The following is a 25,150-nucleotide window of genomic DNA, read 5'->3' on the forward strand; positions in this document are numbered from 1 at the left end:
TTTTTGTGCCACAATACTGCTACAACTTTTAAGTAAAACCTCTTTGTTTTCCTATCGCAGTAAAATCCACAAATGCAAAATCAACTGAAAATGAGGACTAGTGCATTTCCTAGCTCTCAGTACCACCCACTTTGGTCAGGGCCGAGAGAAGCATGGCTTTAGCCCGTTCCCCCTCCCAGAGTGACAAGAATCTGGGAATCTTCTTCAAGTTCCTCAGTGAAGGAACGAGACTGACCAGATTTGTTTGCTCTCCTCCACACTAACTCTCACAGAGGGAAGAAAGGACTTGATCAGAAAATTCAATACGTACAGCCCTTGACACTGCAGTCAACTGCAGGAAGATAGAAACACACATACATTCTTCTTGAATGCACTGGTTGGTTTTGGATATGCTTCTTGTAGGGGTTTTTCCTCCCCCACTGCCTAGGACATCATACAGAATGCTCAAGGGCCACTTCCAATATTGTGATTCTACTAAACAATTTGTGTGTAGAAAGTAAAAAAACGTACTGTTTGGATTTTTTTTTTTTTTTAAAAAAAGCTAAGACAGAAGGAAAATCCTACTGGCTGAAAGTCGTATGTTAGAACCTGCTGTCCAAGAAGTATGAGTTCTTTTAACATATTCCACATAGCAATACTTAATGCTGAGTTAAGTAATACAGATTAAAGTATTTTGCAATTTAAACTCGACCCACACTTTCAGATTTAGACTGCTCTTCTTACTAGGATTACTTAGTGCTAAGATTATAGTAAGCAGAAACCATACAGTTGCAGCACTGGTTCCTACTAATATCTGATAATATGATAATAAATTTATCACTAAAAATGAAAATAAAACCGATCAACATGCAAGCTTGCCGGCACCTTTTGCCAGTTTACTTAAGCGTGTGACAGTATGGCTGGCCTGCAGTTCAAAGAGCTGATGAAAGAGTTACACATAGACTAGGCTGTAACCACTTCAAATGGCACAGCTGAATCCCAAAGAGGATATACGAACAAGTTCTAAGATAAGCACTCAAGTTTTACAGTACCATGTACAGTCTTACTGCTTTGGTATAAAAATAACTTTGATTTTTTTTTATATCAAAAATGTTTTATCTATCAGAAAACACCTTTTTTTCTTGAAGAGATTTTTACTAAAATACCTGAAATACATGTCAGAGCAAGAAAAATTTAACATCTAATTTTTCATCACCTCAGGTATTTTCATGAGACGTATATTATTTTCAAGCAAACCCGAAGAAAAGGTAAACATGGTACAAATATACAATATACAGTGTAAACACACACAAACTAATTTCAAAGAGGAAAGATAATCATAAACAGGAGGTTTGGTATGGGAATTTCAAAACTGTTCCTAGTGAGGAAAATTCAAGTAGTGACAAGCACCACAAGCTCCAGAGCTCTGTTCCAAACGAAGACGAGCGGGCTGGCCGCAGGCTTTCATGAAAGCACACTCTTGGCAACTTGGCTGGAAATTTCAGAGTCAAAGCCCCTGCTTGGTGTAATTCGTTAAAACTCACTCTTTTCAACTTTTAAACATTTTTTTAATTACATGTTCCTGCATCACTTATTGATTGAAAAGTTAAGAAAAAATTGACAGTTAAGTATGTAAGAGCTGAAAGATGAGCATCCAGAATAACCACTTTGGCTTCCCTCCTCCTCCTGTCACATCCCAGGCTACAAGAAGGTGGCCCACACAGCTCCTTGGCGAGCGACGCCCAGGCACTGCTCCTCTGAATGCAATGCGGCTGCTTCTCTGCCGGGAAGGCAGCAGGCCAGTCAGACCATGCTGGGCCAACAAGGCCACCCAGAACAGTCCCACTTCAAGCCTGTTTCTTCCTCAGTACAGAGAAGTCTCACATTAGGAGAGCATTATTCTAAGACAGGACCTACGCACTAGCGGCCTTGAACCTCTTTCAACAGAAGACACCTTCACAGTAGCAATGAGGCCAGCGTTTAAGGAAAAGTAGGCTCTAAAGGCAGGAGAGTAAGAGCATAACAAGTAACAGCAAGCATCTGTAGCAATTTGTTTGTTGGATGTAAATGTGACAAACCTCATGTAGACTTGACTGTTCCTGAAGAACTGGCGATGAGTCTGAGGTCAGAGTGCATTTCAAGAGATGCACATGGAATCCTATTCTTGGGAATGTGATACTCTTAAGTATTTTCAGATATTTTCCTAATATCACTCAGTATCTCTAACTATTTCTTGAAAACACTATAATCAACCATCAGGAAAAAGAAGTCTCATCCAAGTTGAGGAAAGTAAAAATGAGGATTAACTCCATCAAGTTAAATGTAAAACTACCAATAAAACTAAGCAAGAAATTTGAGAGAATAAAAATGACTACTAAAATATGTTTTAAAAATGCATCAGAAGTAGAAGGCTTGTAAAAACTGGTGAGGACAATGGATAAAATGAGGACAAAGGTAAAACACTCTCTCAAGACTAATCAACAGCTCAAAAGAAAAACCCAGTAAGAATTCTCTGCATTATTGTTCCCTAGAGATGTGCCTGGGGAAGTTCCCAGAACAAAACTGTATTTTGGAGGGGAGGATATAGCAGATTTCAGAAAATGAAAATGAAAGTATCAAACCACCAGAAACAGGCAGTATTATTTCAAGAGTTCTGGTAAACAAAATAGGAAGTTAGAGAGCAATAAATTGTGGTTTTCCCTCTCTGCCCCTGGAGACGACAGCAGGTTATTGGAAGTTGGGCAAATGTTTCATCTGTTTTTAAAGAGCACTGAAGTTATCAAAAATTTTTGCTCTTCATGTAGCAGACTCATAGAAAATGTCAAAAGTACAGAACTAGTAACCACACAGATGAATAAATTATACTGGAAAGAATCAGAAAGGCTTCTCTACAGCAAGATCATAAGTCATCCAGTTGTCATTAACAGTTCTTCAACAACAACAAATGGATATATTCTATACGACAATATAGTTCACTTTTCAAAAACAAAAATCTTTTAGCAATAACATTCACCAAAAAAAAATCTCAAACTCAATTGTCACGGTATAGGATAACAGTTCTTTTCTGGACTAATAACCGATTTTAAAAAGTTGGAATAAATGGTTACTTTTCCCAGTGGAGGCAGATTAAAAATCTCTGCTAAGATCTGTGCATGTGTAGCAGGGGCTGACTGACAGCATTTTTTGTTTTGTTTTCTACAGGCAATTTCTCAACATATCAAAAAAGTTCAACAGTGAACTGGTCAAGTCTTTGGAAGATAAAGTATTTGGAACAGTCAATGCTAAAGTCTTTTGTACATGAAAGGGTTTCACAACACCAAGTAACCAGGTAACAAAGCATCACACGATTCCTAACCAAGAAACTAAAGCACATGAGAAAAAAATAATCTTGAAGATGCATGTGCAGTAAAAGACTACACATTGTTACCACTCAGGAAAGAGTATATGAAATGTGTTTCACTTTAATGTGCAGTAACCATAGGGGAAAAAAATTCAAAGGCTCAAAATTATTAGGAAAGGAACTGGGAGGTACACATGTACTGCAAGCCTTGCTATTTTGGTCCCTGCAGTTTGAAAAAGATACATTTGAACTAGAAGTCACAGAACAAAACACAGCATCCAGAGGTTTGGAAGAGCTTCCTACAAGGAAGGATTGTATCACAGGGGGTTTCTCCATCTTGGAAAAAATACGCTCTAGGACATGAATAGAACAGACATCTACATACCTGTGAACAGAATCAGTAATATAAATACAGAATAATTCATTATTTCTCAAGAAAATTAAATAGCATTATATGAAATGGTCATGTGTAGGTATAACACATATGTAAGTCTTCCACAAAACATAGTGAAACTGCAGAACACATTGCCATGGACTATTACAAAGGACAAAAGAATAATGGGCTTAAAAACTTTCAGACACAGAAAAGGGTGGGGAAGCTCCCGAGGAACTAGCATGCTCGTTAGCCCAAATGTATTCTGTCACCATGGAAGCCTCTTAAACCTGGAGCAGCATATGCCTGTGTGTTCATCAAAAGAAGAAACCATGCATCATCTCATGATATCTTACACTCCTTCCCAAACTACCCAGTGCTGATTCCTGTTGGACTCTGGAAAATAAGCTTGATCAACTTTCATTCTGATCTTGGGTATCAATATTTCCATTGCTATTCAATGTCATTGTCACAAAAGCCTCAGGGAGCCAAGACTTGGTTTTCAGCATCTTCCCATAAACCTTGTGTGACGGTGGAAAGTAGCTCAACAATTGATAGCATAACATTTCTAGCTGTAGCAGAATTAACACATCTCAACCTATTTATCTGTTACACCGCTAAAATTAAGGTTTGAAACATTGCCTTCCAAAACTCATATAGTTCCTATAGCAGTAAAGCAGATGCTTTTGTGAAGTGGAAGGTAACACATCCAGACTAGTAAGAATACAACCTTGCAGAAAGCGTACAGTCAGCTTTTTGCCATTAGGTTGAAATTTAAATAAGTCATCCTAAAGCTGTCTCAGTAGAAAGCATACATCTTATCTGCACTCTCTCTTTTAATTGCTTTCTCCCCTCACCCTGGATCAGTGCTGGCATTGAGAACAACCTCACCCTCCCAAAAAAGAAAACCTGAAGAAGGGGGTAATTTGTATTAAAACAAAATGCTAGATGACTCAGTTAGGACCACTCATTCTTACTTCATTCAGTGCAAGACATAAAATACTGTGAAACTAAAATTGAAAAGGTATGTTCTTTTCTGCCACACTTAAAATTGATAATCTGAAAAGACAAGAGTCATTAAGTTTCTTTGAACAGACTTCAGAAACCACTGCTAAATTCAATCCCTAATTTAATTAAGGTTTCCACTGTAGCATTTCTTTTGCAACCCACAAGTAAGGTATCATCCATAATAGGTAAAATACTGTACATAAATATGCTGTTAGCTAACTCATCACAGTAAATTAATACTTTAAAAGGAAAGCTTATAAGCACTATCGTATTTAAGCAATAAGACATAAAAGGGTGTGCATATGCTGTAATAATGACACACCTTAATAATACAAGAAGTATGTCATTATTATCCCATACTACACACCCTAAAATGCTTCAGTATAGATCACATCTATGTATTTAACAAATTAAATTAGGATACTTGGAATAGATGCCTCTTTAGTGGTTGATAATCTCTAAATATTTCATCAAAAGTAACATAAAACATGCCACCAAGTATTCCTGCTCAGATAACCATTTTTAACGATTTTTTTATCATCAAATTACAAACACATACTGTTAAAAAAAAACACATTACAGGATCACACAATCATTAAGGTTAGAAAAGACCTTTAAGATCATCAAGTCCAACCATCAACCCAACACCACTATGCCCACTCAACCACATCCCAAAGTGCCGCATCTACATGTTTTTTTGAACACTTCCAGTGATGGTGACTCCACCACCTCCCTGCGGTGTCAATGAATGCACTCACAGTTGCTACAAAAACAAGTTAAAAACAGACGGAGAGCCAGTGAAGGATCTCTTGTTTTCTGGAATTTTGAAGTGTTCTTGCAAGCTTGATGGTGGTTCTGAATGACAAGGTGCAGCTAAAAACCTTTAATAGGCTCTTAAGGTTTTTTTTTTGTTAAACTGCTTCTACCTTTCCATTTTAACAACCCAAGAAATGGTTTAATAAACCAACCCACTTCGGTTAACTCTATTAATTCAGACTGAACTCAGGGACTGAGGAGTGAAGTGGTTTTAGCTGAACTCTTCCACAACAACACTATACTACTTGCAGCCTAAAGCCAAAGTCAGCACAAAAATCTGACATTCCATTATATTTTCCTTAATTATATCATTGTTCACATTGGAAGTAAACTGAAACATTTTGAAAAAAACTTATTATTGAACACTAACTACTTAGCCTTTGCCACGCAAAACACAAACAAAACTACGTTTGTGGTAGCCAGAATAAACAGAATTTAAAACTGATATGCCTTCATCTTAAATGCAACTGAAATGTATTTAAATATTTATTAATCACATATGATTCAACACAATTTATTACTGCAAAACACTTTCTCAGGCATACTCAAAATAACTCAACTACTTACTTTCTTCAGCTGAGGCATACTATTACAAAAAACTAACATCAACAATCTTTCAAGCCTGATCAAACTTGACAGAATGATTGTTATTTAATGGATTTCCATTAATTTAATATCTCTTTGGTTATATAAATTGGAAACAGTTGCCAATTCATGTGAAGTTTTCAAAATTGTATTTCTTTTGCAACCCACAAGTAAGGTATCATGAACAAAAAAAATTGTAGATATTAATTTATTACAATATTCCCAAACAGTTTTCCAACTACACAGTTGGAAATGTTGATAATCTTCTAGATGAAAGACATTCAGACACGAAATGACCAAAGCATCTTTTTAAGTAATAGTATTGATCAAAGTTGAACAAGAAACAAATCTTGAATTTCAAAATAGAAAACTTTGAAGATATGCTTATATAAATGATTCATCCATAACCAAAAACAGGAAGTGATTTTTCCAAGCAATTTTTGTTACTCAGTGCAAATATGATTAACTTGCTGTGGATACTGAAAAGCTTCTCATATAGAAGTTGCTGCCGCTAACACACATGGGTCGTATGAGCAAAATATCTAAAGTGGGTAGTGAGGGGTGCTGAGGGGAGAACGTACTCTCCACCCACTTTTTGAGAGGTCTTGCCAATTCCTCTGTTATTTGGGAGAAGGAGATCAAATTCAATATACAAGACATGAAACAGATATGAAAATGGTCTAACAACAAATCTTAAAAATTGCAAATGCCAACAAGTCTCTACAAGTATATTACTGGGCCAGAATGAAGGAAAATCATTGTGAAATAAGCTTTTCTGGTATGCAGTTACAGCGAATAATCATGAGGTGATGCCGAGAACTAGACAAATCTGGTATTCGAAGAATGTTAAAAACATTGAGGTCACAAATGCACGCTGTAACTTTAGTAGCCACTTCTTATCCCACTATTTTGATATTAAATCTAATTTGTTCTTCATTCTAAGCTTATAAACCATGATTTTAATGAACATCTCTATTGCCCGCATGCTGTAACGCATGTGGAAAAGGAAACAATACAGTTAAAAATGAAGTGAGTTTGATTTTGTGTATGCCATTTACAGAAGGGGAATATTGCTTGGTTTTAAAATATTATAACATAGATTTTTCAGTAAATTACAAAAGCAGATATTCTCTCCTGGACCAAAATTTTGACTTTATTTATATTTTTTAGAACAAAAGAATGTTTCCTGCACTCAGCTCACAGGTAAGCCTAAGATAAAGCACCAAAATCATAATTGCATTGGGCATTTTTAATATTAAAAGCATATTCACTTCGTTATAATCCAGGTACTGCGTGGATCTACACAAAGCAATTACATAATCTGACCTTGTCCCACCAGTTTGTTTCAGAGACACACTGGAATGGATTTGGGTTTAACTGCTTTTACTTAAGTAAAGAGCTAAAATTTTTAAAACTTTAAGTTCTGAAGACATGGGGGGGAGCGGGAGCGTGACGGGACAGGACACCAGAAAGTTAAAGCCAGTTCTTGTATTAAATTCCCCACAATTTATTGCAGAATGACAACAGGAATATTAGCAGTAAAACAGCAGATCATTTTATTTGGGGATGTGGTGGGGGTGTTATTACACATTATTTATTACATTAAAATTGCTTTATTCCTAATTTTATATATATATACTGGTTGCTTTAGTTCAAGGAACTTGCCAGAGATTCAAGTCAGAATAGATACACTTTCAACAAAAAAGAACAAAGACATTTTTGACTTCAGCATAACTGAAAACCTGTTCAGTATCCGAGTGATCTGTTTTTCCTATCTCCTCTTGTTGACATAAATAAAAGATGGTTTCTCATGAAGGTTAAGACACCAGCCAGTGCAAGGAAAAGACAAGCAAGTGTTTTGGGAACACCTGTATGACAAAATCTGGAGGGAAAAGTTTCTTCAAAAACATCAGTAGTACCTTAGTTAGATACATAATTCCAAAAATCAGGGGAGGGAAAAAAAATTAACCTCAGGACCATGACGTAATGATCAATTTTATGCTTTTTTATGTCGTATCAAAACAGAGACAGTTGGGATATGGGCCCTTGTATAGAAGGTGATGGGAGTCGTCATGTCCTATTGTCTCAACTTGCATTAAAACCTGCAAGATTTGTGATATCCAGTCAGGAAAGCTCTTGAAAATAAGTTCAAAAGGCATTCAAAAGAAGATTTGGGTATTAGTGTTCTTCCTCTTTGTCTAGGTTCACTCTGCAGCTCAGATTTAATGAGTTGCAGGCTGAGAAAGAACTACAAACTGTAAAAGGATCATCATACAAGTAGCATTAACCACAACTAAAGCCTCAACTGCCTTATCTCCAAATCTGTGAAAGTTGGAGCTTCAGAGCATCTTACTAGAGGCCAGTTCAAATGCTTAATTTATTACTCTATTGCTGATACAGAAATAAAATTCCTGTTTAGTTTATCCTGTTATCCACTACAGCTAAGTAAAAGCACCTGTTCAAGTGATCCTTTGACAGCATGTCCTTGAAAAACGTAAAGACATTGCAACTAAACATACCTGAGAGAGTTGTCTCTTAGCAATATTAAATAAGGGTATAACCCTTCATGGATCAGACTTCAGCATTAGCACTCTCATCCTTGAGATTTGCCACTTCTAGAGGTTTTGGCCTGCATTGGTTTGTTTCTGACATTCACAGAGCAATGAAGACAGAGAAGGAAGAAAAGGTTTTGCTAGGACAAGTCCAGGTGAACTGCTGACAAAATTATTGGTTCCACAATACTGGTTCCACACTTGGAATTCATTATAAGAAGCCATGCTTACGGCAGATCCCCAGTCAGGAGAATTTCAATACAAATACAAAAATTCTTCATCAGTGACTAGCCGTAAAATAAGCACTTATAAATATATTCATATCTATTGTGTATTTTTTCTTCCTCCTCTTCATACAAATTGTGTTTTGCATATAAACATACATTATTTCTTTATTCTTTTACTTCACTATGATCAAAAGCAAACTCCATAAAATCACTATTTACTAACTTTTACTTAAAATAAGGAGGTTTCTTCATTAAAATTCTCAGTCATTTACCAAATCCTCATTAAATCAGGATATCAGAACCGTATCATTAAAGAACATATTATTAAAGAATAATACAGGAGGAAGATGGCCATCTAAGTGGCCTAGTTCCCTTTTGTATCTTCTAACCTGCAAGTTCATTCATAAACTTTTCCTTTTTCCATCTACAAATACCAGGCTTTGTATAAAAGAAAACAATATGCTATATGTCATTAGGAAATGGACAAAAGAGGCTAAAAAGGCTGTACAATAAAAACTGAAAGATCTGAAAGTGGTTTTGCCAGTTCCACGCAACTGGTCAAAAGACAGCATCAACATGCTGTGCTGAAACAGTATTATGTAGTCTTTGCTTTATAAACAAACAAATCAACATCCCCAACCTCAGGATTTATAAATTCATCTCCTTTAGACACTTAAGTTACTGAAGGTGCTTAAGGCCAACATGCCACTTTTGGAAAACAAAAAAAAGGAAATAAGCCTCCAAGTCCATTCCCTAGGACTCTGCATGGCACAGTCTCCATCACACACCGAACCACTGAGGTCAGCTGCTTTCTCCCCAAGCCTGCATAAGGTGTTTGTGCCCGGTGTATGGTCAGAGCGCCGGCTGCTCTGCCCTCAACGGAGTCCAGACAGGAAAATCAGGAGTTATGCTAACTGGAAACAGCAAAAAGCCTCTGCACCAATGTTTCTGTTTGGCTTCTAACTGGATAATACAAGGGCTGATGCAATGAGCTGCAGCACACAGAATATGCAAAATTGTGAAGGATCATCTTAATATATATTTTTTTAAATGACCACAAGTAGGATACACCTTTTATAACATATTACGACTAAGCACTTATACTGTATAAAGGCATCACAAAAGTTTTCAAGTTTAAGTCGAGCTTTAAAATCACTGAGATGGTTTAAGCCAGCAGAAGAAACCTGCATCAAATGTAACAAAACGTGTATGCAGAGTACAAATTTAAAAGTTGCTCAAATTGGGGGGTTGGGGGAATATAATGATTTACAAGTACTACTGATTAGAAATTTTTAGCACCAAAAGTATCAGCCTTAACAAAACACAAATCACTAACAAATTTGTTCAGAAAAACGTAAAATAGCCTTTATTTTCCATTACTCTGTTTTCTTGAACTATTAGAAAACATTCCAAACTGATTTACAGTCATAGGAATCAACTTCACAGATAAATTATTTCTGGATTCCCAGAACACATTCAATGACCCAGTTCAAATTTCACAATCTTGTATTCAGCCCAATAGACTGTATTTGATTAGATGCACATTATCTGCCTTTCTGCTCCTTCACACAACCCTAGAAAGGATAGCTTTGTGACAACTGGATATATAGTTATAAATTCAATAGACAACAGTCTTGCTTTCTGGCCCTCTCCAAAACCACACAAATTCTCAGCTCCCTGCGCAAAAACAAGGGAAAACCAAACCAACCAAACAAAAAAACCCAGAAACTTCAGTCAAAAAATTGCCTTAAATCACAGCACTTCAAGTGTAAAAAAGTTCCAATTTCTTACAGAAGACCAACAAATAGTTATCTGTAATAATAAGATGGAACAAAACACGGGAATTTTAAGTAACGAGTTCGTAAGTGGTTCTGAGGTACTTCAATGCCCTACTGGATTCTTACATTTGTCCAAGTTTAATTTTCTCTCTTCCTCTCTAATAGTTACAGGAACCTGATCCGACAGTGACAAAAAGAACTCTTAAGAAAAAGCTTGCTGTAGTTACCAGCAAGGACAAACACCTGAAAACCATGCCTAAAGACCAGATCTCATCTCTCCTGGTAATCCGCACAGATTTCTTCATTCATCTTCACAATGACTTACTACCATCTCTCTCTGCAGAGTAGCAACCAAGCAGGCAGATAAAGATCCAAAGCCTCAGCTTTTCAGATTAACAAATATAAAAAGAACCTCAGGAGGCTATCCAGGCTATTCCCCTGTTCATGGCATACAATTAGCCTCACACAAGTCACTCCTCATGGGTATCAACACTAAAAACAAATAATACTCCTCAAAAATTTCATGCTGAATAGAGTATGCTCCATCTATTTAAACATTTCCTACTGTTTACACCAAATCTTTGCTATATTATCCATACCTTATTACTCACCTTATTCTCAAAGGACAAGAGTTTATTCTCTTCGTTCTATTTATCTGAAGTCTTCTCATGTCTAACCTCTGGCCATCTCAGAATAGTGTTTACCTTTTTTCAAAAGCTAAACTTCCTTGCTTCACACTTAGCTTGAGATGTATGCTGTTCTTGTTTGCCAAGACAAAGGATGGGGAAATGCTGACAGCTGTATACTACTAACTTAGACAAGGACAGTCAACTGCGTAAGGCACAAGAAATAATGGGAAGATAGTCATTTTGTACGGTAACAGATCTGGATGTTATGGTACACATAGCTACATCTCTCAATTTCTGTGTATTTGGGACAACATCAAAACTGTTCTGTAAACACAGGAGGTACAGCACTCACAGTACTTTTAACTGGCTCACAAGCATACACTGGTTTGTATCTTTCTGGCCAAATTTCTCTTGTTGCTTGCACTCCAAACTTATATGGTTTCTCTTCATATAGAATTATTCTGAAATTATTTTTAACGATGATTAGTCCAAAGTGGAATAGGTCATTTAGAGTAAAGAACCTCTTCTGATGTTAGGAACGTGTTCAGCTATTCAAAAACAGATACAGCACTTTAAGGTCATGTGTTGCATTCACCAAGCTAACTTTCAAGCATAAACATTTTTTGAAAAAGACAAAGCATGTCCATAACCAGTCTACTCTAGAAAGTGTTCAAGGAAAATAAAGCTGAAAAGAATTAAAAAATAAGAATTTGCCAACCATTTTTCCTCTCAAAAATTAAAACATAATAGGATTTCTGCTCTTCAGTTTTGGTTTCTGGAGATATAGCCCATTTTCATACCGTGTGTTTGAGGTTCATGTTGCTCTCCCTCTTTAGTCTAGACCATTTCTTAGTTCCTCTAAATAAGCATGAAAAAATTTCACAACGGTTTAGGTGTTCACACTGAGTACATACAGATAATAGGATAAATTGATAGGAAAAAAAATTCTTACTGAACATACTAACCACAAAACCATTTATTCCAACGGTATTATACACTCTAGTCTTGTACCCTGTGAAACTGAAGAGCACAAAGAATGGTCTGTAATCCTGCAGACTTTCAAATCTCACAGAAACATGGGGGAGAGAAAAATGCCACATCTGTGCAAGAACAACACAATCCTAGACCAGCTGGATGCATGCAGACAGTACTGATGAGGGGAAGAACTACAGATCATTATCAAATATGTGCAGGAGAGAGAACTCAAATAGTAAGAATGATGATACTAATATGTTTCCATCATCGTAACACTATTTAAATGAAGCATAATCACACTTGCATCACTACATTCAGTAAGTACCTCCATTGTCTCCATCATTACATATGGAGTTGTTTTTTAGTGGGTTTTTGCTTTTTTTTGTTTGTTTGTTTGTTTTTAAACAAGGAACATAAAAAAAAAAAAAACATTTAATAATCAAAACTGCAGGACCTTCAGGAAAAACAGGGTCTCCAGGAGACTTCTTACAGACAACTCTATTACTTAGAAGCTGAAAATACCCAAGATACTCAGAGTTTTGTAAATGTTACAACACCACGTGACTTAACTGTGGGTCTCACAATCTCCTCTGCTTGACTGTTAAAGCAAAAACCCCACAAGCAAGAGACTTACAGAAATGTCCGTGTTGCAGTCTTTCCTCTCATTTTTAAAGAAGATTTTAAAAAGAGCTTATGAAGAGGTAATACAGATACTGAATCACACACAAAGCTTAGGTGAAAAAGAACATCATATGCAGCCAAGCATTATTTGGGGAGATGACAGATACCAAGAATGAAGAAAACCAACCCAAACCATTCTATGATTCTAAAAACATCTGCACATCTTAAAAAAAGCTGATAAAAATGGTTTCTCCTCCAGAAGATTTGAAAAGAATTTAACTTAAAATATCTTGGAGGCTTGCCAATGTGACGCCCATCTACAAGAAGGGGCGGGAAGAGGATCTGGGGAACTACAGGCCTGTCAGCCTGACCTTGGTATCGGGGAAGATTATGGAGGGGTTCATCTTGAGGGCGCTCACAAGGCATGTGCAGGACAACCAAGGGATCAGGCCCAGCCAGCATGGGTTCATGAAGGGCAGGTCCTGCTCGACCAACCTGATCTCCTTCTATGACCAGGTGACTCGCCTAGTGGATGAGGGAAAGGCTGTGGATGTTGTCTACCTGGACTTTAGTAAAGCCTTTGACAGCGTCTCCCACAGCATTCTCCTGGAGAAACTGGCGGCTCGTGGCTTAGACAGGTTTACTCTTTGCTGGGTAAAGAACTGGCTAGACGGCCAAGCCCAGAGAGTCATGGTGAACGGAGTTAAATCCAGTTGGCGGCTGGTCACAAGCGGTGTTCCCCAGGGCTCACTGCTGGGGCCAGTCTTAACATCTTTATTGATGACCTGGATGAGGGGATCAAGTGCTCCCTCAGCAAGTTTGCAGATGACACCAACTTGGGCGGGAGTGTTGATCTGCTGGAGGGTAGGAGGGCTCTGCAGAGGGATCTGGGCAGGCTGGATCGATGGGTCAAGATCAACTGTATGAGGTTCAATAAGGCCAAGTGCCGGGTCCTGCACTTTGGTCACAACAACCCCATGCAACGATACAGGCTTGGGGAAGAGTGGCTGGAGAGCTGCCCGGCGGAAAGGGACCTGGGGGTGCTGGTTGACAGCCGGCTGAATATGAGCCAGCAGTGTGCCCAGGTTGCCAAGAAGGCCAACAGCGCCCTGGCCTGTATCAGAACTAGTGTGGCTAGCAGGAGTAGGGAAATGATCATGCCCCTGTACTCGGCACTGGTGAGGCCGCACCTCAAATCCTGTACAAGAAGGATGTTGAGGTGCACAAGCATGTCCAGAGAAGAGCAACAAAGCTGGTGAGGGGTCTGGAGAACACGTCTTATGAGGAGCGGCTGAGGGAACTGGGGTGGTTTAGTCTGGAGAAGAAGAGACTGAGGGGAGACCTTATCACTCTCTACAACTACCTGGAACGGGGTTACGGTGAGGTGGATGTTGGCCTCTTCTCCCAGGTAACTAGCAATAGAACAAGAGGAAATGGCCTCAAGTTGTACCAGGGAAGGATTAGACTGGATATTAGGAAATTTCTTTACTGAGCGAGTGGTCAAACATTGGACCAGGCTGCCCAGGGAGGTGGTGGAGTCACCATCACTGGTAGTGTTCAAAAAACGTGTGGATGTGGCAGTTCAGGACATGGTTTAGTGGGCATGGTGGTGTTGGGTTGATGGTTGGACTTGATGATCTCAAAGGTCTTTCCCAACCTTAATGATTCTGTGATCTTTCAGTACGGGAGGCAGGGGGGAAAAGGTATCTTAAAACACCTTGATAGTTATAAAAAAAGGTTGCACTTCAATACACTATTTTTAATAATCTCCATGGAAAGATTACAGAGTTGAAATTCCAAGCAGGTATCACTTCAGTATTTTACCATTGTTACTAAAGATGTTGACTATATAGTGTTCCATTTTTCTTATTTTTCCCCATTGAAAAAAAAACAAATGCGTAAAACATATAGATTGCACCTTTTCACAGTATTTAGTCAAGTAAGTCCAAGTTTTCCTACACAAGGATTACTTGTAAGTCCTTACGATTTCAATATCAAAATATTTTATTGCACTAGTCTACAAAATCCAGGAGCTAAAATCCACTTAGTAAAAGCAGTGGGATTCTAAAACCAGAATATAACTATTTTACAGCATAGCAGAGACATTAATGTAAAATTACATTTATGGCACTCTAAGATTTCCACTGGAGGCTAATATAGACAAGTTAATGGAATATAAACTGAGTCCATAACATAACTCCAATAAAAAAGTTAGCCATATTTTTGCTATCATCTGTTTTCTACTAACTGCTGAAAGCACCTGTACTGCAACATAATGAGAATGAAAGAAGAACATAATGCATTTATAAGTGCTACACTGAGCTCCGTCATGCAGTTGTTCATTAAATTATATATGTAATGATTCTTGAGAAGTATAAAAAAGGTTGAGAGGAACAAGGGGAAAAAATCCCTCACAAACCCAAAATCCCTGCAGCTGACCAAGTGCATTGAAGGTTAAATGGATGCTGTAGACATCCCTTTATTCAGGTCCTTGAAAGCATTAACGTTGCAGAAAAATTGGCTTACAGATCAGCTAGCTAAGACTGAAGCATTTAAAGATTAACCCCCTTAAAACTTTAATCACTTCAGGCCTTAACTGGCTAATCTGCAACCCAGTTTGTCTCTTATGTCTTATTTAAAATAAGTAGTAAAATGTTCAAGTATCAGATTTTTTTCCTAGAAAAGATGCCTTACACCAAAGTGGTAAAACAAAAATAACACTAAGTGACTAGCACATGAATTTTAAAAGTATTACTTTTGACAGCATGTGTAATGATTTTCAGAGACTCTGCCCTGGGAACCTCCAGAAGTTTAGGAATTCACTACTTCAAAATCTGGCTTACCTTAAAATGTCTTCAACTGACTGACAGAAATTCTGTTTTTCAACGCAACTCTGAAGACAAATTAGTTGGGTTTTGGTGGGGGCATTTTGATAGCTTTCTTCTCCCTGACCCAATTGCGAAGCTCCAACAGCAGTGTATATTAACATCTCAGAGGTATAGCTGTCACTCGTAAGTTATGTGTGTCATCATGAACTGGAAATCTGTACTGACTAGGAAGTTGTTTTTTGTCAAAACGCTGAGATCTACTAAGTGGGTCAAAATAGAGGTATACTTTGAAAATACATAAATACCATTCCTTATTCTCTTTTGATTTTTTTTTTCATACCTCAGGTTAGTTGGAATTTGAAATGTGAATCCAGTATTTCATAAAAGACATACTTTGTATGCATTTAAGAGTTCATATCTGAAGCTGCTCAAAGGTGCAGAAATACTAAGATGTACAGCAAAGATAGGGCTCTACACAAAGCAGTAATATGCTCATTCCAACCATACCGACTCCTCCCCCTCTAGGAGGAAGCAGGCATCCTACCAGATCTCAAAGGGACATGTACAGCCTTTCTTCAGAAGCATTTCTCTTAGTATCATAACACATGTAAGCTGTCTTCAAAGGATTGTATTAAGTAACAGTTTTTACAATTTACAATTAAATGTTATAATTTAAGTAATTATTTGGATAGATGATTAGCTTGTCTAGAAATGTATGTTCATTTCTATACTTGCACATACTTGAAATGAAAATTACTAATTCATGACACTACTACTACCACCACCACTGGTTATAGTGGGAAATTTTCCTCCCTGCTACTCACAAACTGTACAAACACATTATATCTACTTTAAACTTAAGACAACGTATCTATTTCTAGGTATGACTTTCATTGGCCTAATTAATATTAGCCTCCCAACACTGAGTAATGCAGATGACACTTAGTTTAGCTAATTTAGCCCTGGGACAAAAATGAGTTTACAGTGTAACATTACATACCAAAGCTTCCTCCTTTGATGTGTAACTAATTATGACGTCTAGAAAGGTACACAGCAGAATTAAAACTGTATTATAAATAAGAAAAATATGCAGAAATATAAAGCTAACTCATTCAACCAACATACTCTCTCTCAAGGATTCCTTCTACAAGTGAGAACAAGAAGTTTGATTATCCTAATTTTAAACTGCTGATTTTAGAGGGTTATTTTTAAACTTTAGCTGTATCTATGTAAAGCTAAAATAACTTCTCTGAAACAGCCAGACTATGGAGGACACCCAAACATGTCCATTTAAAATATCATGGGGGGCAACCATCAAATTGGTATGTTCTCATTGCATTCTTTTGATAATCGAAGACCTAAATGCTTTTCTGAGCCAAATACTTTATTAACTTGAAGAATGAGTATAAATCTCTCTTTATTCCTGAAATTCAGCTTACTTTCATGAAACAAGGAAACTGATTTTGACTTGCATTTGTCCGTAAACTGCAGATGGACTGCTACTTGTCAGTAAGCTGAAGATCCTCAGATTCCAAGCTGGAATTATAGAAAAATGTTTCCTGTATTCCTCTTGAATAGCCCACAAAAGGTTCTAGCAAATCAAAGAGCATCTTACTGCTTTTGAAGTAACAGTCAATATGTATGATATATAATATTAACAATCATACCTTATTCTCAATTATATCACAATTCAACGGATGTTAAAAAAAATATTAGGGCACTTACTAGCTACTCTAATGATCAATAATCCATTACAAAAATCTTCAGGTATGTTTCACAGCAATTTGCAGATGGCTCAATTGCCAAAGTTTCTGTGTTCAGTTATAAACAGAACAAAGTTAAAAATCTGTAAAGCCATTAGAGAAATGGCAAATGCAAAGAGTATAAGAAAAATCTCTTTTGTTAATTTGATGAGATGCAGACAAGTAGAAGGTCTAAGAAGATACACTGACCGAGACCTACTGACAGTATCTTTCCCTCAATAGAGACTCATGGCTTTGCTCACTTACCACTGACAACCACAAGACACACAATTTATTTAACAAGACAAATTAAAACACTTCAATAAAATTTCATTTTCTGGGTTTTTTTGGATTTGGATTTTTTTTTAATTTCTATTGTTGTTGAATTTTGGACAATGTGTTTATTCCATAACTTACGTGTTTGTTAAACAAGACCAGAACATAACTAACATGCTACATACATAAAAATAGAAACATTTTATGTAACTCGTAATCCTTTAATATAGAATATATATACACCAAATACAACACTTCATTGAAGTTCAAACTGCAATTACATTTTGTAATAATCCAATTCTCTACATATTTGTGTCACATTAACAAAACTACAAATACAGCCAAGGCTAAAAGTAAGAGTTGAAATCAGGTCATCATTTTTCCTATATAAGATATTCTCAAAATCATCCCTTTTCACTCAGCCAAGGGCCGGTCCATTAAGCACAGTTTTTCCCATGTTAGCCCACCTTTCAAAACTGGGCTCAACAAAACGGAAAATATTTTTTGCAGTGTTTTCATTATTTAATTTAAAAATTACCTGCACAACTCTGCTCTCTACATTGCCTTAGCTTATAACTCAGAAATCCGACCACACAAAAATTTCACAAATTTTTGCCCTCCACAAAAATTTCAGAGGATTTTGACTACTAGCTTTTGGCTGGAGCTTGGACTAATACAATTTCTACAAGCGATGAAGATCACAAGGGGTCCAAACAGGTATTTTCCATCTTAAAGTATTAAACCTTGGGGGTGGGCATAGGTCTTTTCCACTATTTCCCTGCCTGCACCTTGCTTCATAAAATGCCACTAACAACGTGAATAGGAAACAATTAGATCATACCACGCATTAGTTGCCAAGACAGATTATCTGATTTGACCTATATTATTTGTAAAAAAAAAAACTTAAAAAAAAAATCCAAATTTCCCAATTCACAGGCAAATCATTCGCTTTACAAGAGAGCGGGAGGGCGGGGAGAGGCAAAATCTTCACCAATAATCAGTTGAAGATCTCCATGATTCATGGCAGAAGAACTAACTTTGACAGAAGCCAAGACTCAAAAATCTGATCTCCCTTCAATCCTACCACTAGGCATGAAATGCTTTGGCTTTTTTTTTTCGTCATGAAAACACACTGAAGAGAGCTTAACATGTTTTTCAGATACAAACCATTGCTTTTTTTCCATTTCAGAGAAACCATATAATTCTATAAAGATCCTTCATTCAAAGGAGAGGAAGTGCACTTAAGAGGATTTTAACTCAAATTACTCATAGAACTAAGGGCTATTCATAAAAATGTCTACCTTCATTCTTATGTATATTTATGTCAACTATTCTATTCTTACCTTCTTTCTCCTTTTTTTAATTTCCCCTGAAGGTTTGCCTGCTACCCTCTTAATGATATTAAAGCTGCCCTTAAGGTGACAAACAGAAAATGGTAACATTGCTTTTCTTCTTACATGAATTAATGTTGATTCATGTTACACTCATCCAAAACCTTGAAAAAAAATCATCCTGGCAAAATTTGACTTTCATAAGTGATTTACTTTAGTACTTGATCTTTGCAATATCTCTAACTCCTCAATCTTAATTAATTAAAACTTTATTACCACTTTTGGAAAGCAAATCAAAATTTGACTAATTTTGCCGACTGGCTGAATAGATGTCTTTAACTTTTAAGTCATATTTCATTTTACTTGGAAAGTTTAAAGTCTTAATGGCTTTACCTAATGAGTCATTTGACAACTGAAGAAAAATTATGTTTTGTTCAATCACGAAAAAAAAATCTTCCTTTAGAAAGTAGTATGAACATCCTACAATTAAACTTAATTGGGAAATAACATCTGGGTACAGATATATCACTTAAGAACCTCTACTGCTTTAGAAGAAGCTGTGTTCATTTATTTCAAAACATCACTGGAAGTCAGACATATTACTTTCTTTGAAATAGGTATGGAAGATTTGTATGACAAAATAAATCTTAGTATGACTGAAACTCTTGCAGTTGTTTAAGGCAAGCTCAAACCATCTAGTTCAACCCCAAGAGAGTGGCTGAAAAAAGAAAACACCCCTAAGCCTTGGCACCAAAAGTTATTCTATTGAACTGCAACTGTGTGCACTATATAAAAAAGCCACTTATCTGAACTCGGTCAGCAGTCATCGAGCACATGCTGGCTAGGCATGTATTAAGTAGAGAATCACCAGCTAGAGCGAACAGCAATTGCTATGCAGAGTGGTATAATGTTGTAACACTTGTAGAAACACTTCAGAGAAAGCAGGAGCTTCCATTGTTCCAGCACAGCACTACGTTGCCAAATGTAGTGTTATGCAACCGTACCACAAACACTGTAACCATCCATCACATGTATCAGCAATAATGCTTACACCAGTAATTAATGTATGACTTCCCCCCAAAACATAAGGCTTATGCTTGACTATGAAGAAATGGAAACCACACTGTTGAAGAAAACGAGCAGCCAGTCGCGTACACTAGCACACAGTGAGTAACATGAACCTCTGCTACACCAGAGAGCAAGCAGTAAACGCCAAGATCCCCTCCCTCTTTCACTGGAGAGGACAACACCGGGCCAACGGCATGTTATGACTCAGCAAGTGAGCTGCACACTGGTTGAAAGGTACCATGCTGGTAAACGCTGGCTATGTTTGCTATACCAGTGTAATAAATTCAGTGGTCAGTGTCTTTGTTCTCTGCAGCTGATTTTGTCCCACAGTACAAAGACTTCTATTGCAACATTTCCTACAGGCCATCTCCTCCTCTAGCTCACCCTGCCTCAGAAGCTCCTAAGTTCACAGCAGTAGGAGTTTCACTCTGACTTCTCAGAAACCGAATTTGCAGAGAATGACGACAGTATTTAATTTCACTGTAGGATTTTTAGAGCCAGATATTGAATGAATCCTTGACCCAGATAAGGACGATACACCTTTTCGTTGCATCTCACAACGTTGCATCTCACACCTTTTCGATGCGTCTTATGCATCTCTTAAGACCAAGGAAAAGAAAGAAGCGGTACTTAGTGAATTCTCAGAAAGGGTGTTTAAAATAGATCGCTGGACACTAGCCTTGTTCAGTGTACCATTTTCGTAAGCACCAATTATGCCATCTGTCAAGGACAGAATACCGGGTAAAGACTGACCATTTTAATCAAGCCAGTTTATTGGGATATCATTTTTAATTCTTTTTTTCAGTCTACAGTATACAAAAACACATTTGTATTTATTTGAATGTGACAACGAAAAGTCATCTGCCATCTGAAGGATGCTTCTAAAAATGTAGTCAACCATAAACTTACTGACACAAATAAATATTTAAAGACACTTTCTAAATTTGCAGCAGACTTTTCCTGTATTCTAGGACTTAGTGGTACAGCCCAGAACAAATTACCTTCTGTTAGCCAAAATTGTTACTCTTAGAGCTGTTATCTATCCCCTCTACTCACATAACTTCTACCCATTCCCAGTCAGGTTAGATAATACAGATTATTGCATGAAGGCAGATGTATCTTCCAATTGTATGTGAAAGAAATTCGAAAAATTACAAAACGTAATACAAACTTACCAACTCAATTCCTTGTGGAAAAGGAGTGTCTTCCCAGTCCTTCTGAGGAAATCTTTGTATTATTTTTCCCAAACCTTCTGTTGGGCCTGCTGAAAGACAAAATTCAGTTACTTAAAGGTAAACTGGTGGAATTTAAATCACCATAAATTTGAGAATATTTTCAGAATATACCCAATATTAGGTAGTGTTTCACCACAAGAGGCAGAACAAGCTCCTCAAATGTGTCTTGCAAGTTGCATAATAAATACAATCTTCGTATTCTCCAGTAGTAACACAAGGAGTCACTACATGAAATGAAGCTGCAAACTGCATCCAGCCTATGCTCATCATACATGTTTTCAAAGTGACAGATGATTACTGGAAATTCTAGTCTCTTTCTACAAACAGTGGTAAATTAAAAACTAATATAAAGGATTATTTAATTAATTAAATATGGAATTTAAAAAATAAATCAAACATTTGCCAACAAGTGGTCTTCAAAAAGAAGGCTACAGATTAAAAATACACATGATTTATCCAGGACAGTCTAGTTCCTTGCCAGTATTTCTAGGTGGTTTCCTTGAACAAGTCACCAGTGATTTTCCACACAGAAAGGTATAGAGAAAAAACGCTCATTTCTGATAACTTCTCTGATGCAGCTGTCTTTTTTTTTTTTTAACCCCCTCCTGTTTTTAAAGCCACCGTGCTATAGATAGGAAGTCCTTCAGAAACACCACAAATATTCAACTGTAGCATCCTGTCATCCTGAATTGTACAGGAATGCACATACAAACACGAACTCCCTACATTACAGCATAGGAACTTCTTTTAATTCAGAATTAAGAGATGTACTTTTTTTTTTTTTTCCTAAAATTTGTAATATTCACTCCTTTATGTCAAAACGTTCTCAGTCTTTTTAGATACTTTCCTTAGAAGGCCACTAATGCTGGCTACCTTACTGCATGTGACTCCATTTTGCTTTCAGGAAGGATTATAAACCTCAGTAGGAATTTATCTGAAAGAAATACTCCTCTGAACATTCTCTAAAAGCCAGACTGAACTTCTTATGCCACCTGAACTTGCACTTCAGTTCATCTCTGGGATCAAAGCATTTGATCATCAGATCATTCCAAAACAACTAATAATTACAGTTTCACATGCTGAGAAGATACCTTGAAATCATTATATATAGAATAAAACTTTCCAAGTACTATTTAGAAAAAAAACATTCTGCACTTTTCTGCACACGCATTATTCTTTGCTTAAAGTCTCAAGTAAAGCCAAGGTGAATCCTTCAACTAGATTTTTAGCATGGACCCTTAAATCTTTCTACCTTCAAATTGTTTTGCTCCTCTCTACTACAAAATGCAAGCAGAGTTTCTGTACAACACTCCTAACATGCTTCGAATTTTTCCCTTGGAGTACTGAAGGAAGGTAGAAGATGCTTTCAAAATTGCAATCAACTGGATGCTTTCCTGTGGTCTAATTGAAGCCATAGTTTTGAATCTGATTGCATAACATATCTTAGTAAGTTACTAGATGTAAAAATAAGACAAAGATGTACAAATGCAAATATGCATTGGTTTGGGTTGCTCTTACTGCAGTGGGAAGTAAGGCTTTCGAGAGAAAAAATGAGAAGTAGCAATAAGCTCTAGCCACTTGGAGCCTGGTTCAGAACATTCCCAATATTTTTACAAGGTGACTTTAAGATCTAATAGAGCACACCATCATATTGAATTATATTCTCCTTGTAGCTAAGATTAGATTACCATCAGTATGATAATAATATGTGTTAAATCCCTCTAGACACTCAATGGATTCAGAAATTCATCCTTAGCTTTACCTACTAGATTTAGCTATTGATTCATGAGGTCTGAAACGTCACCTGCTCTAATCAGCTTAAAATGTCCTCAAAGATAATTAGCAGATTCTGCATAGAATATATATGGGCTAGACAAAGGTTTGTTTATTAATTGCCTGCTTCATAGACTACTGGTTATTGTCACAGGAAAACTGGTCTTGACTCAGGGAATTGGTACTTCAATTTAATTTATTGGTAATTAACATAAAGTTTTGGCCAAGGTACATTGAAGTACAAAGACAACAATAAACAATTAAACAAACATTTGGGGACACATCTTTCCTCTCCCTTCTCAGGCTCGACTTCAGCCCAGCACTTCTGCTTCCCATTCCATAGTCTCAGTTTTCCCTGTTGATCCATCCATCCATTCCAATTCATGTGGTGAGGCAATGGGCAGTGCAGGAGGTTTAGGTCATGAACATAGCAGTTTTATCCTGCTGTTCCTTGACTCTTTTTAATTTTCTTCTGCTCCAGCACAGATCTACTGGCTACAGTCCCTCCAGGAGTGTCCCTAACCTGGCACGGGTTGCTGGTGGTCAGCATCCGCGGGGTGGTGTGCTTCCTCTGGCATGGAGTGCCTCCTTCCAGCAGTGTGTCTAGCTGTGTCCCCAGCAATGTCGCCTTCCGTATCTCCTGCCTCTCGCGACTGTTGCTCAATCTTAAATAAATGCGAACAGCGGTTCCACCAGCTTCTCTAGCTGGCTGAGGTTTTGGCACACACTGGGGTGTTTACACCAGTTTCAAAGCTGGCTGGAAGCAGCTGTGACTGATGACGGGTCAGGTAGTTTCTGACCTCCTCTCATACAACTCGCCCCCTGCTCCCAAAACTTGGCAATTTATGCTCAGTACAGTTATTCCTGACTTTTTCATCTTAGAGGCCACTGTTGGGAAAACACTCTTGAAAAAAGAAACAATTCCTATCTACCTCTAGTTTAAGTGCAACTGATTTGGTATCCAAGTTTTCAAAAACATTAGAAAAGGAAAGGCTCAGAAAGGCTCACAGAAGTCTCAGAAAAATTCCAGTTATTTAACAGTCAAAGTTAAGGCCCACAGCAGTTAAGATGAATCTTCAGAAAATCATCTACTTAAACGTAAAGAAAAATCCAAGTTGGAAAAAAGAATTTATGGAAAGATGCATGAAGGATACATCATAGAAATGCAACATTGTAAAGGGAAAAAACGGAATAGTGAATAGTTTTGTATCCATGATATAAGCATCAGAAAAAATAAGAAAAATAAGTATTCACATCCATAAGACATGAATAAAAAGAGCACTGTTAATGCTTTGACAGAAAAGTTCTGTAATAGAGATCCACAAATGCATAAAATTTAACCTTACAATGCATAAAATCTAACTATTTCACATGGTTTCTTAAATTGTATACAATACAGATAGATGGGAAACCCTCTTTCCATCCCACCAGAATTTGGTTTGGTTTGGAGCAGGGACAGGAGGATTTTGGGTTTTTTAATGAATCTGCACTCCTTCCAAATCAGGGCAATTCTTCAAAATCTTGGAGTTTCATATGTTTGCAATTACAAAGCAGAATTCATTGTAATTTGATAAATTTGAAAAATTTATTTTACTCCTTTACATGAACGCAAATATGAAGTAGTTCACTTAATGCTGCTACACAAGATTAAAACATGTGCAAGACAAGACTCACTAGCTCTAGTCCCATTTAATAATAAAAGCAATTGAGTGCAGTATGCTCATCACATTTTTCCAATACTTTATAGTGCAATTACTGTTGATTCTCTGTTGACATTTTTCAATCCAACTAGTTAAACAACAGTGAAATTGTAGTAAGTTCCTAAATCCCATCGTTTGGGGTAAGGGAGTGTCGATGCTACCTGCCTTCAGCTGACTTTTATTAAGTCATTTATCTTTCAGCAAAGCAGTTTATTGTTTGAGAGGTGGCTGCAACTCAACACCTAAGTGATTTTACATTCTCAAATGCTTTAGGACAAGAGGCAGAAACAGGAAAAAAAAAAGTCAGATGATGG

General features: G+C 37.1%; 1 protein-coding gene across 1 annotated transcript in view; it reads right to left on the minus strand.

Annotated features, from left to right (window-relative positions):
- LOC104620846 (myotubularin-related protein 13-like) overlaps positions 1–23,801 on the minus strand; it is a gene marked incomplete at both ends in the record, with an annotated part of 126,069 nt that extends 102,268 nt beyond the window's left edge. The window contains 2 exons of the mRNA XM_010287172.1: positions 21,304–21,392; positions 23,660–23,801. Coding sequence (XP_010285474.1) covers positions 21,304–21,392; positions 23,660–23,801 — 231 coding nt within the window. The remainder of the gene's footprint in view (positions 1–21,303; positions 21,393–23,659) is intronic.
- Between the last annotated feature and the right edge of the window lie 1,349 nt (positions 23,802–25,150).

This window comes from Phaethon lepturus, unplaced genomic scaffold, assembly GCF_000687285.1.
Source record: "Phaethon lepturus isolate BGI_N335 unplaced genomic scaffold, ASM68728v1 scaffold365, whole genome shotgun sequence".
Taxonomy (NCBI): domain Eukaryota; kingdom Metazoa; phylum Chordata; class Aves; order Phaethontiformes; family Phaethontidae; genus Phaethon; species Phaethon lepturus.